This window comes from Amblyraja radiata, chromosome 6 (assembly GCF_010909765.2).
Source record: "Amblyraja radiata isolate CabotCenter1 chromosome 6, sAmbRad1.1.pri, whole genome shotgun sequence".
NCBI lineage: Eukaryota > Metazoa > Chordata > Chondrichthyes > Rajiformes > Rajidae > Amblyraja > Amblyraja radiata.
The window spans coordinates 39,014,608-39,028,009 of NC_045961.1; the positions used below are offsets into that span (position 1 = coordinate 39,014,608).

General features: G+C 46.8%; 1 protein-coding gene across 2 annotated transcripts in view; it reads right to left on the reverse strand.

Moving 5' to 3' along the window:
* Positions 1–13,402, reverse strand: part of rev1 (REV1 DNA directed polymerase) — a 75,102-nt gene that overhangs the window by 27,500 nt on the left and 34,200 nt on the right. For both annotated transcript variants that reach the window (XR_004412321.1, XM_033022564.1), the window contains exons 10-12: positions 13,183–13,311; positions 7,319–7,473; positions 133–252 (exon numbers count right to left, since the gene is read on the reverse strand). Coding sequence is in view for 1 of the 2 variants with exons in the window: in XM_033022564.1 (XP_032878455.1) it covers positions 133–252; positions 7,319–7,473; positions 13,183–13,311 (404 nt within the window). In the remaining variant the exon portion in view is untranslated. The remainder of the gene's footprint in view (positions 1–132; positions 253–7,318; positions 7,474–13,182; positions 13,312–13,402) is intronic.

Sequence of the window (13,402 nt, forward strand, 5' to 3'; positions counted from 1 at the left end):
CCTGCAGTTGCTCTGAACTGTGAAGAGATATTCTTAAACCATGAGAGCCATTACATAAAAAACACTGTGCACTTAATTTCATTTTCAAATAATGCTAATTGTTAATACCATCGTATGAATAATCTGATTTACCTGGTAAACTGCTTACAAGTTGATCTCTGATAAAGTCATCGACCTCCTCCGATTTTAAATAATACTGCCCATTTGGTTTGGCCTTACGAGTGGCCATTCTGGCCAGCAGAATGTTCGATCCTATTAAATGCAGCACAGTGGCATTAGTATGTCCAGAATTAGAATTTTAATTTCTGGCTTTATTTTCCACGCGTTAATTTCTCCATGGAAAAAGATGAATTCTTCCTGCAACTATATGTTTTTACAGGCTTTGGGACCTCACTCAAATAGTGATATTGCATGATCCTAGGCAGCAAGAGATTCTCCCCATTTCAATAATTCAAATCTTCTACTGATATCCTTAAGTGTACCTTCCAGCTTAGTCAAAGGACAGTACAGCCTATGGTGACAAACCTTAAAGTTACATAAAAAGACCCATAAATCGTATGCATCAGTGCAATTAATACATCTGATCTAACTGCGAATATCATCAATGAAAGGATTTGCTGTAAACTTGTACTGACTCAAGAGTTCTTGGTTTTATTGTACAAACATAGTTATCTTTTTTAAAAGGAAAGAAAAAGTGCATGAACCAAACGAATCAATTGTTCATTGTTTGGTAAATGTCCAACTTTGTTTTAGTTTTAAGTATCTCTAATAAGGATTTTTTAAAAATATAGTCCTTTATCTCGATCTTCAACCATCGCCATCTTGAGCTACTGAATTCGTGCTGGTAAAGTTATGCCAATAAATTTCCAGGTTGAGATGGTGAGTAAATTGGAGGCAAACCTGCAGATGGGGATGTTCTCATATGCTTGAAGCCTTTTCCTGCTGGGTGGTAAAGGTTGTATGTCTAGAGTGCCGTTGGAGTAAATAAAGTGATTAAATACAGTGTATTTTGACGATTATTTCACTAGACTGTACATTGTGTGGAAGGAATGAATATTTAATGTAGTGCTTGGAGTGCTCCATGGTAGCAAACGACTGGAATGTTCTAAAAGTTGCTTCTTGTGAGGCTTCTGGAGTAGGTTAGGAAGCGGATCCCATAGCAGAATTCATAATCTTGCTCATTTAGCCAGTACATTCAGTAGCTGACCCAGTTGAGTCAATGATGTTCCCACGGGATGTCGATGGTGGTAGAATTGACAATGGTAATATCAACGAGGGCGGCACAGTGGCACAGCTGGTAGAGTTACTGCCTCACAACATCAGAGCCCTAGGTCCAACCCTGACCACGGGTGCTATATGTGTGGCGTTTTCAGATTCTCTCTGGGGCTACATTGGTTTCCTCCAGGTGTCCAGTTTCCTCTGAAAAACGTGGGGTTTGAAGGTTAATTGTAAATTGCCCCCTGTGTGTAGGGAGTGGATGAGAAAGTGAGATAACATATAAAAAATGTGAATGGTTGGGTCAAAGGGGCTGTTTCTATGTGGTATCCTTTAATCAATCAATCAATTGACCACCAGGTGGTGCCAGCAATGGCTGTCTCGCCAACAGTCTGTCTGTCCCTTCCTTCTCTTTTTTTTATAGTATGTGTTAAATGTATGTTTTAGTGTTCTTTAGCTTGTTTTATGTAGGGGGTGGGAACTTTTTTTAAATCTCTTACCTCGATGGAGATGCGATTTTTCCCCCCCTAATGTATCTCTGTCTGCACCACAGCCTAACATTGAGGAATTGGTAGCATAGAAACATAGAAATTAGGTGCAGGAGTAGGCCATTCGGCCCTTCGAGCCTGCACCGCCATTCAATATGATCATGGCTGATCATCCAACTCAGTATCCCGTACCTGCCTTCTCTCCATACCCTCTGATCCCTTTAGCCACAAGGGCCACATCTAACTCCCTCTTAAATATAGCCAATGAACTGGCCTCAACCACCCTCTGTGGCAGAGAGTTCCAGAGATTCGCCACTCTCTGTGTGAAAAAAGTTTTTCTCATCTCGGTTTTAAAGGATTTCCCCCTTATCCTTAAGCTGTGACCCTTTGTTCTGGACTTCCCCAACATCGGGAACAATCTTCCTGCATCTAGCCTGTCCAACCCCTTAAGAATTTTGTAAGTTTCTATAAGATCCCCTCTCAATCTCCTAAATTCTAGAGAGTACAAACCAAGTCTATCCAGTCTTTCTTCATAAGACAGTCCTGACATCCCAGGAATCAGTCTGGTGAACCTTCTCTGCACTCCCTCTATGGCAATAATGTCCTTCCTCAGATTTGGAGACCAAAACTGTACGCAATACTCCAGGTGTGGTCTCACCAAGACCCTGTACAACTACAGTAGAACCTCCCTGCTCCTATACTCAAATCCTTTTGCTATGAAAGCTAACATACCATTCACTTTCTTCACTGCCTGCTGCACCTGCATGCCTACTTTCAATGACTGGTGTACCATGACACCCAGGTCTCGCTGCATCTCCTCTTTTCCTAATCGGCCACCATTTAGATAATAGTCTGCTTTCCTGTTTTTGCCACCAAAATGGATAACCTCACATTTATCCACATTATACTGCATCTGCCAATCATTTGCCCACTCACCCAGCCTATCCAAGTCACCTTGCAGTCTCCTAGCATCCTCCTCACAGCTATCACTGCTCCCCAGCTTAGTGTCATCCGCAAACTTGGAGATATTGCCTTCAATTCCCTCATCCAGATCATTAATATATATTGTAAATAGCTGGGGTCCCAGCACTGAGCCTTGCGGTACCCCACTAGTCACTGCCCGCCATTGTGAAAAGGACCCGTTTACTCCTACTCTTTGCTTCCTGTTTGCCAGCCAGTTCTCTATCCACATCAATACTGAACCCCCAATGCCGTGTGCTTTAAGTTTGTATACTAATCTCTTATGTGGGACCTTGTCGAAAGCCTTCTGGAAGTCCAGATACACCACATCCACTGGTTCTCCCCTATCCACGCTACTAGTTACATCCTCGAAAAATTCTATAAGATTCGTCAGACATGATTTACCTTTCGTAAATCCATGCTGACTTTGTCCAATGATTTCACCACTTTCCAAATGTGCTGCTATCCCATCTTTAATAACTGACTCTAGCAGTTTCCCCACTACCGATGTTAGACTAACTGGTCTGTAATTCCCCATTTTCTCTCTCCCTCCCTTCTTAAAAAGTGGGGTTACATTTGCTACCCGCCAATCCTCAGGAACTACTCCAGAATCTAAAGAGTTTTGAAAGATTATTACTAATGCATCCACTATTTCTGGAGCTACTTCCTTAAGTACTCTGGGATGCAGCCTATCTGGCCCTGGAGATTTATCGGCCTTTAATCCATTCAATTTACCCAACACCACTTCCCGACTAACCTGGATTTCACTCAATTCCTCCAACTCCTTTGACTCGCGGTCCCCTGCTATTTCCGGCATATTATTCATGTCTTCCTTAGTGAAGACGGAACCAAAGTAGTTATTCAATTGGCCCGCCATATCCTTGTTCCCCATGATCAAATCACCTGTTTCTGACTGCAAGGGACCTGCATTTGTTTTAACTAATCTCTTTCTTTTCACATATCTATAAAAACTTTTGCAGTCAGTTTTTATGTTCCCTGCCAGTTTTCTTTCATAATCTCTTTTTCCTTTCCTAATTAAGCCCTTTGTCCTCCTCTGCTGGTCTCTGAATTTCTCCCAGTCCTCTGGTATGCTGCTTTTTCTACTTTGACGTAGCCTTTGCTGGAGACCGACTTCGGGAGCTCCAACCGCGGGAGCCTGCGGACTTAACATCGTGGAGCTCACAGTCCCTGGTTAGAGTCCGACTGGGAATTCCAAGCCGTAGGAGCTTTGACCGCCCCGACGCGGCAGCTTTGACTGCCCCGACGCGGGACCTCCGACCGCCCCGACGCGGGTGCTTCGATCTCCGCGACGCGGGTGCTTCGATCTCCCCGACGCGGGTGCTTCGATCTCCCCGACGCGGGGACTTAGATCGCCCCGACGCTGGGGCTTAGATCGCCCCGACGCTGGGGCTTAGATCGCCCCGACGCTGGGGCTTAGATCGCCCCGACGCTGGGGCTTCGTTTGCCCCGACGCTGGGGCTTCGTTTGCCCCGACGCGAGTGCTTCGATCGCCCCGACGCGGGGGCTTAGATCGTCCCGACGCGAGGGCTTTGATCGCCCCGACGCAGGGGCTTAGATCGCCTCGACGCGAGGGCTTCGATCGCCCCGACGCAGGGGCTTAGATCGCCCCGACGAGGGAGCTTCGATCGTCCCGACGGAAGGTTCGACTGCGCCGACCGCGGGAGAAAAATGAGGGAAGAAGATTTGACGGTGCCTTCCATCACTGTGAGGAATGTGGAGAAACCGCTGTGGTGCAGGGGGGGGGGGGGGAGAGAGAGAGGGGGATGGGAAGAGGGAGGAGAGTGTGGAGTGGGTGGAGAGCGGGGAGAGCAGGAAGGGGGGTGAGAGGGGTAGGGGGTGGGAGAGGGGTAGCGGGGAGTGGTGCAACAGAGAGGGGAAATGGGGTGGGGGGGAGATGGGGGTGAAGAGGGGTGGGAGGGGAGGAGGGAGAGGGGTGAGGAGAGAGGGAGATGGAGAGGGGGGAGAGAGGGGGGAAGGGGAGGAGGAGAGTGGGGTGGGGGAGGGGATGAGAGAGGGTTGGGGGAATGGTGGAAGAGGGACAGAGGGGTAGGGGAAGGGGTGGGGGAGAGAGGGGAGCGAGAGGGAAGGGAGGGGGAGAGAGAGGGGTGGGGGATGGGGGGAGATGTGGAAGAATGGGGAGGGAGGGGGAGAGGTGTAGGGAGGAGTGGTGGAAGTGGGAGAGAGGGAGGGAGAGAGGGGTAGGGGGAGTGGTGGAAGAGGGACAGAGAGGTAGGGGAAGGGGTGGGGGAGAGAGGAGAGCGAGGGGGAGAGAGAGGGGTGGGGGAAGGAGAGGGGTGGGGTAAGGGGGAGAGAAGAAGAGTGGGGAGGGAGGGGGAGAGGGGTAGGGGGGGTGGTGGAAGAGGGACGGGGTAGGGGACGGTGGGAGAGATGGAGGGGGGTGGGGGATAGAGGGAAGGGGGGTGGGGGAGAGAGTGATGGGGGTGGGAGGAGGAGGGGGAGGAGAGGGAGAGGGGTGAGGAGAGGGAAACATAGAAATTAGGTGCAGGAGTAGGCCATTTGGCCCTTCGAGCCTGCACCGCCATTCAATATGATCATGGCTGATCATCCAACAGTATCCTGTACCTGCCTTCTCTCCATACCCCCTGATCCCTTTAGCCACAAGGGCCACATCTAACTCCCTCTTAAATAAGCCAATGAACTGGCCTTAACTACCTTCTGTGGCAGAGAATTCCAGAGATTCACCACTCTCTGTGTGAAAAATGTTTTTCTCATCTCAGTCCTAAAAGATTTCCCTCTTATCCTTAAACTGTGACCCCTTGTTCTGGACTTCCCCAACATCGGGAACAATCTTCCTGCATCTAGCCTGTCCAACCCCTTAAGAATTTTGTAAGTTTCTATAAGATCCCCCCTCAATCTTCTAAATTCTAGCGAGTACAAGCCGAGTCTATCCAGTCTTTTTTCATATGAAAGTCCTGACATCCCAGGAATCAGTCTGGTTAACCTTCTCTGTACTCCCTCTATGGCAAGAATGTCTTTGGCAAGGAAATGGAGAGGGGGGAGGAGAGAGGGGTGGGGGAGGGGAAGAGAGAGGTGAGGGGGAGAAAGGTGTGAGGGAGGGAGATGGGGTAGGGGAGAGAGGGGGAAGAGTGTGGAGGGAGGGGGAAGAGTGGGGAGGGAGGAGGGGGGTGGGGGAGAGGGGGGGGTGGGAGGAGGAGGGGAGGAGAGGGAGAGGGCTGAGGAGAGCGAGATGGAGAGGGGGGGGAAGGGAGAGAGGTGTGGGGGATAGGGGAGGGAGACGAGGAGGGAGATGGGGTAGGGGAGAGAGGGGGAAGAGTGTGGATGGAGGGGGAAGAGTGGGGAGCGGGAAGGGGGTGGGGGAGAGAGGGAAGGGGGTGGGGGACGGAAGGGGGGTGGGGGAGAGAGGGACGGGGGGTGGGGGAGGGAAGGGGGGAGAGGGAAGGGGGGTGGGGGAGAGAGGGATGGGGGTGGGAGGAGGAGGGGGAGGAGAGGTAGAGGGGCGAGGAGAGGGAGATGGAGAAGGGGAGGAGAGAGGGATGGGGAGGGGGAGAGAGGGGTGAGGGAGGGGGAAGAGTGTGGAGGGAGGGGGAGAGGGGTGGGGGGAGAGAGGGGAAATAGTGGGGAGGGAGAGTGGAAGGGGGAGGGGTAGGGACAGTCCATCTGTTCCCCATTCCCTATCACCCCCAATCCTCTTTCTCTATTCCCACACACGTGATGACGCGCTTCGACACAGGCTGCGGGGGTGGGGGGTGGCTGGGGCTGCTGCAAAGGCATATGTAAATGGATCCATTCCGATTGGACATCTGTGAGCATTGGGCATTGTGACATCACACGATTGAACGTTCACCAACATGTTATGGGTGAGAAGCTGTTTTTTTATTTTTATTTGGGGGGGGGGGGGGGGGGAGAAGGGTTTTATTAAAAATGTGTACATAAACACGACAACATTTAATCAGGAGTGGATACTTAGAATGAAAAGTGAAATCTCTACCGAAATGGAAAAAATCTCGGCGATTCTGCGACTGACGTTGGCGTGGCAACGAATCAAAGGCTGGCAGCCACATGTCAGTCAGGCAGGCAGACACACACACGCACACGCACAAACCTTTATATTATAGATAGATGGCTCTATGGTAAAACGAATATCACTATATCTTAATTGGTATACGTGACAATAAAAGACCTTTAAAACCTTTGAATGTCACATTAGGGTGGTTATCTTTTTGTAGATGGTTACTGCCTGCAATTTCTGTAGTGCAAATGTTACTTGTGTATGATGGATTGTTGCCCAGGTGAGCACGTGGACTGTTTCATTTGCTCAAGAGTTGCCAATGCACTGTCTATACACTAAGGGCAATTTACAAAGACCAATTAACCTACACACTCGTATGTCATCAGAATGTGGGTGGAGTCCCACATAGTTACAGGAAGAATATGTGAACTCAAAACAGATGACCCTCAAAGTCAGGATCGAAGCCGGGTTTCTAGTGCTGCGAGGTGCAGTTCTACCAGCTGCACCACTACGCTGGCCGATACATTTTTGAAACTTCTACTGCCTGAAATAATCTTCCTATTCGGAAATAAGAAACTGTAAAAATATTTAGGTCCACCATTGAAAAGTTTAAAGGTCTGATGTCTGCTACCTAGATACATACCCATTCCAGCTGATGCAGTACATTGTGTTTTTTCCTTAATCTCTGATCGAATAACAGTTGCTATCGCATCAGGTGTCAAACCAGTTTCTGCACAGATTGTTGATATGTCCACAAGAGCTTCATCACAGCTGACAGCTTCAATATCATAAGTGTAGCTAAATGCAGAGAACAAGATAAATGAATTAGTGCAAATACTGTATTGGTTGTTTTTTAAAAAAATATATAGGACGATGGTGCATGTTTTGTTTTTTTGAGTATCATGCTCATAATCGAAATTCTTATTCAATGCTTATTAGTCAAAATCCACTGTACAAAACTGACAATATTTCACATCCTTTTTCTCCTGAGGTGCTGCTTGTCCCACTGAGTTACTCCAGCACTTTATGTCTATGCCTTCAATATTTCCCACCAGATGGATTGTCTTAGCCAGAAAAGCAGGCCAATCTGAGCAATTTATGGCTTTTCAAGGATACAAGTAAATTCGTTGTGAACATATCATGACAGTGCCACAATTGATCGACTATTCTTGATTGTGGTAAATGGTTTTCACCAGTGATTATATTTAATTTCCAACATTATAAACACAACATTAAAAATATTATTCAGTCCATTTACCATACACATCAAATTACTACAGAATACACCTCAAAGTACTTAATTGGTTGAAATATTCTATATTTTAGAAACATTTAGATATTTCTTAATCACTATATAAATGTTTAGTTTATTATTGTGACATGTACAGCGGTACATTGAAAAGCCTCTGTTGCCTGCTATCCAGTCAAAGACTAAACATGATTACAATCAAGCCGACCGCTGTGTAAAGATAAAGGATACAATGTGTAAATCACGATAAAATAATACTTAATGTAAGGTCCTGTAATCTTCAAGGCTTCCCTTGGAATAAATAAGAAAAAAATACTACCCCCTGAGTTGGAGAATTGGTGAAAGCCTATAATAAATTGAATGCATTCATTCAAACAGACATGATAGTGTTGAATTGTGTGCAAGACACCAATTCTGGCCAAACCAAACCTTTGAATACTTAATTTATGCTCATCTATTAAGCCACCAAATTCAATAAAGCTCTTGCATTGCTTACAGCTTTTGTGACTTATGTAAATAAACTCACGGGAATCACTGTTCATTCACACTCTTCAGCTTCATGCCATTAACTGCACATTCCATATCCTGCCTTTTACAGAACATTCGACCGAGTGCAGACCCGCTTTGTCTGTTCCCCCAATGCGCGGTGGGGGGGGGGTGCTGCGGCTTCACACGCATACTAACCACCCCCCACACACACAGGGGGGGTGAGAGGGGGGTAGTGGGAGACGGGGTGGGGAGAGGGGACGGAGGGGAGACCGCTGGGTCCCGTTCCCTCAATATGCGGTTGCGGGGGGGAGGGAGGGGGCTGCGGCTTCACAAACACTCTAACTACATACACGGGGGGGGGGTAGGGGAGAGGGGGGTAGGAGGGCGAAAGTGGGGGGAGAGAGGGGAGGAGAGAGAGAGGGGGAGGGGGCAAGAGAGTAGAGGGGAGAGATGGGGAGAAAGGGAGGGGGTAGAGGGGGGAAAGGGAGGGGGTAGAGGGGGTTGGAGGAGGGGAGATGGGGTTGGAGGAGGGGAGAGGGGGTTGGAGGAAGGGAGAGGGGGTTGGAGGAGGGGAGAGGAGGTTGGAGGAGGGGAGAGGGGGTTGGAGGAGGGGAGAGGGGGGGGGTTGGAGGGGGGAGGGGTTGGAGGGAGGAGATGGGGAGAGGGGTGAGAGAGGGGTGAGGAGGGAGGGGTGAGGAGAGAGGGATGAGGAGAGAGGGGTGAGGAGAGGGGTGAGGAGAATAGGGAATGGGGGAGAGAGGAGAGAGGTGAGGGGGAGAGGGGTTGGTGAGGGGGGTAGAGAAGGGTGGGGGAGAGGAGAGGGTAAGAGAGGGAGGGGAGAGGAGAGGGGTGGGGGAGGAGTGGGAGAGGGGGATAGAGTGTTGAGGGAGGGGGAGAGGGGTAGAGGGGAGAGGGGGAAGAGTGGGGAGGTAGGGGGAGAGGGTAAGAGTGGGGAGGGGAGAGAGGGAAGTGTGGGGGAGGGTGGAGGGATGGGGAATGGTAGGGAGAGGGGTAAAGAGGAGAGAGGGGGGAGTGTGTGGAGGGGGGGAGGGTAAGAGTGGGGAGGGAGGGGGAAGGGAGAGGGGGAGAGAGAGGAGTGGGGCAGGGGAAGGGGGGGAGAGAAGTGGAAGAGTGGGGAGGGAGGGGGAGAGGGGTAGGGGGAGTGGTGGAAGAGGGGAAGGGGTGGGGGGAGAGAGGGAACGGGGTGGAGAGATGAGGGTTGGGGGATGGGGGTGAGAGGGGGTGGGAGGAGAGGGAGAGGGGAGGAGAGGGGGCAGAGAGGTGTGGGGGAGGGGGGGGAGAGCGGGGAGGGAGGGGGAGAGGGTTAGCGGCAGTCCATCAATTCCCCATTCCCTCTCCCTCTATTCCTACACTCTCCCTCCTCACCTCCCCCATTCCCCCCTCTCCCTCAAACCCCCCACTCCCCCTTTTCACCTCTCCAGGATCTCCCCTGTCCCCGGTGACCTCCGGATCTGGAGAACTTGTAGGAGGAAGGAGGGAGGGAGGGGGTAGTTTTAATACTTAGATGCTTATAAAACCTGTGTTTGGGGGCGGGTTGTGGGCGGAGAGAGTCTCAACGGCCATTATGTTGATCACTTGATCATGCACTTCAACACAGGCGGCAGAGGGCTGGAGCAAAGGCATATGTAAATGAGATCCATTGCGATTGGACATCTCTGAGCATTGGGCATTGTGACATCACATGATGGAACGTTCGTCAACATTCTATGGGCGAGAAGCAGTTTGATTTTTTTAACATTTTGAAATTTTTAATGTTTTTTACCGATAGAACCCGTAGGAACCAACACGAGAGTTTTAAATATACACTAAACAAAGTGCAGACCCGCTGGGTCTGCTCCCCCAACACGCGGTTGGGGGGTGGGGGTGCTGCGGCTTCACACGCACACTAAGGTTGAAGCGAATATTCTAATATTACAAACATTAAGAGGAGGAGGAAAAACCCTACCGGACGGAATATGTAAAAAAAAATTGGCAAATTTCGGAGGAGATTCACAAACGCATAAAACGATCGATCGATCGATAGATAAAGATATACAGTGCCCTCCATAAAGTTTGGGACAAAGACCCATCATTTATTAATTTGTCTCTGCATTCCACAATATGAGATTTGTAATAGAAAAAATCACATGTGGTTAAAGTGCATATTGTCAGATTTTAATAAAGGCCATTTTTATACATTTCAGTTGCACCATGTAGAAATTACAGCAGTGTTTATACAAAGTCCCCTCATTTCAGGGCACCATAATGTTTGGGACACAGCAATGTCATGTAAACAAAAGTAGTTATGTTTAGTATTTTGTTGCATATCCTTTGCATGCAATGAATGCTTGAAATCTGCAATTCATGGACATCACTAGATGCTGGGAGTCTTATCTGTGATGCTCTGCAAGGCCTGTATTACAGCCATCTTTAGCTTATGCTTGTTTTGGGGGCTAGTCCCCTTCAGTTTTCTCTTCAGCATATAAAAGGCATGCTCAATTGGGTTCAGATCAGGTGATTGACTTAGCCACTCAAGAATTTACCATTTTTTGCTTTGAAAAACTCCTTTGGGCTTTAGCAGTATGTTTGGGATCATAGTCTTGCTGTAGAAAGAACCGCCAGCCAATGAGTTTTGAGGTATTTGTTTGAACTTGAGCAGATAGGATGCGTCTATACACCAGAATTCATTATGCTACTCCCATCAGCAGTTGTATCATCAATGAAGATAAGTGAGCCAATACCATCAGCAGCCATACATGCCCAGGCCATAACCGTGTTTCACAGATGAGGTGGTATGCTTTTGATCTTGGGCAGTTCCTTCTCCCCACCATACTTTGCTCTTGCCTTCATTCTGATATGTTAATCTTCATCTCATCTGTCCATAAGACCTTTTCCCAGAACTATGGTTGCTCTTTTAAGTACTTCTTGGCAACCTGTAACCTGGCCATCCTATTTTTGCGGCTAACCAGTGGTTTACATCTTGCAGTGTAGCATCTGAATTTCTGTTCATGAAGTCTTCTGCAGACAGTGGTCATTGACAAATCCACACCTGACTCCTGAAGAGTGTTTCTGATCTGTCAGACAGGTGTTTGGGGATTTTTCTTTATTATAGAGAGAATTCTTCTGTCATCAGCTGTGAAGGTCTTCCTTGGCCTGCCAGTCCCTTTGCGATTAGTAAGCTCACCAGTGTTCTCTTTCTTCTCAATGATGTTCCAAACAGTTGATTTTGGGAAGCCTAAAGTTTGGCTGATGTCTCTAACAGTTTTATTCTTGTTTCTCAGTCTCATAATGGCTTCTTTGGCTTTCATTGGCACAACTTTGGTCCTCATGTTGATAAATAGCAATCAAAGGTGATGGAAAGACTGGAGGAAAGACATGGTGCTGAGAGCTCTCTTGTACCTGCATTAAGGAGGCATTTAAACACACCTGAGCAATTACAAATGCTTGTGAAGCCATGTGTCCTAAACATTATGGTGCCCTGAAATGGGGGGACTATGTTTAAACACAGCTGTAATTTCTATATGGTGAAACCAAAATGTATAAAAATGGCCTTTAATAAAATCTGACAATGTGCACTTTAACCACGTGATTTTTTTCTATCACAAATCTCAAATTGTGGAGAACAGAGGCAAATAAATAAATGATGGGTCTTTGTCCCAAACATTATGGAGGGCACTGTATCACCCAACTCTTATTCTTCCTAATTTACCATCTGTCACTTCTTTGTTCATTTGACTTGCTGTACTTTCTTGAAATCTTGAAGTATGTTCTACTGGTGTGCCAAATTAAACCTATTTTGTGTGTTGACATATTGTTTCCTGATATCTGTCAAACTAAAGTGGACTCCGCATTCACGCACAGATAAACTTCAAAACCTTCTCAAATGAGGATATACGTAAGGTAATTATGATTAATTATTATTTGATAAGGTAGGAGGGAAAAGATTTCTTCCTGTGGGTCAGTTCAGAACAGTAAGGGATAACAATTGAGTTTGAGATCAACCATTCAGCAACAAATTCAGCAGGCTTCTCTTCTCAAAAAGGTTAATGAAAATCTGGATTTTTCTTGGTAAAGGTCAAGGCGAGGTCAATTGAAAACGTTAAAACCAAGTATGATAGTTTTACTCTGTGAGGGTATCAAGAGATGAGTAATCAAGGTGGATAATTGGGGTAGAAATACAAAATAACCATAATCTAACCGAATGATGGAGGATTTACAGAGTTGAATCCTTGTTCTGCAATTGCAATCCATTTAGTCTTCCTTTCATGTTCATTAACTGACTTTTTACCAATTTGGTTATATTATCTCCTGAGCCAAATTGTTGACTCTTTTGAAATATTGTATACGTGCTTCTACTTAATCCTACCGTTCATGTATTCATAAACAAAAGTCGTCAAACATGAGCTGACTTTACAATTCCAAGTGTGAAACCTTCTTAGTGGTTGAGTGCTGAATTGAGTACTTTCCAAGTTCAGGATTGGTTATCCTTTGTTATTTTGCTTTAAAGTTTAGCATACTGCGCACAGACAAGTAGGAAGCTGAAATGTTGTGTTATCCATATTGCACATATTGGTAAATATCTACCTGGTACTTAAATTGAGCTGTCAGAAATAACTACTTTTGCAGAATGCAATTAAAAGTAATTAACACACAGCTGTAAACTCAGCATTTTTCCCCTTGTTTTAATTATGTATTTAGATTACTTTATAAAACAATGCATTGATATAATTATGAATTGCATTAATGTTATATACAATAAGCTAAATTACCTCGCTAAGGTTTCATACATAATTGACGCCACTTCTTTGTAAGCTTTGAAGTTGTAGCTAACAGCCTGAAGATCAGGGCATAACTGTTTTGCTTGTCCGTAAAACATGCCATTCTTAATACCAGTCTGTCTGTCAAGAAATGACATAAAACCAATTACATTCAAAATTCACAACACATCTTAATGGTCAAATTAAATAGAAGATTTAGTAAGGTGGGAAT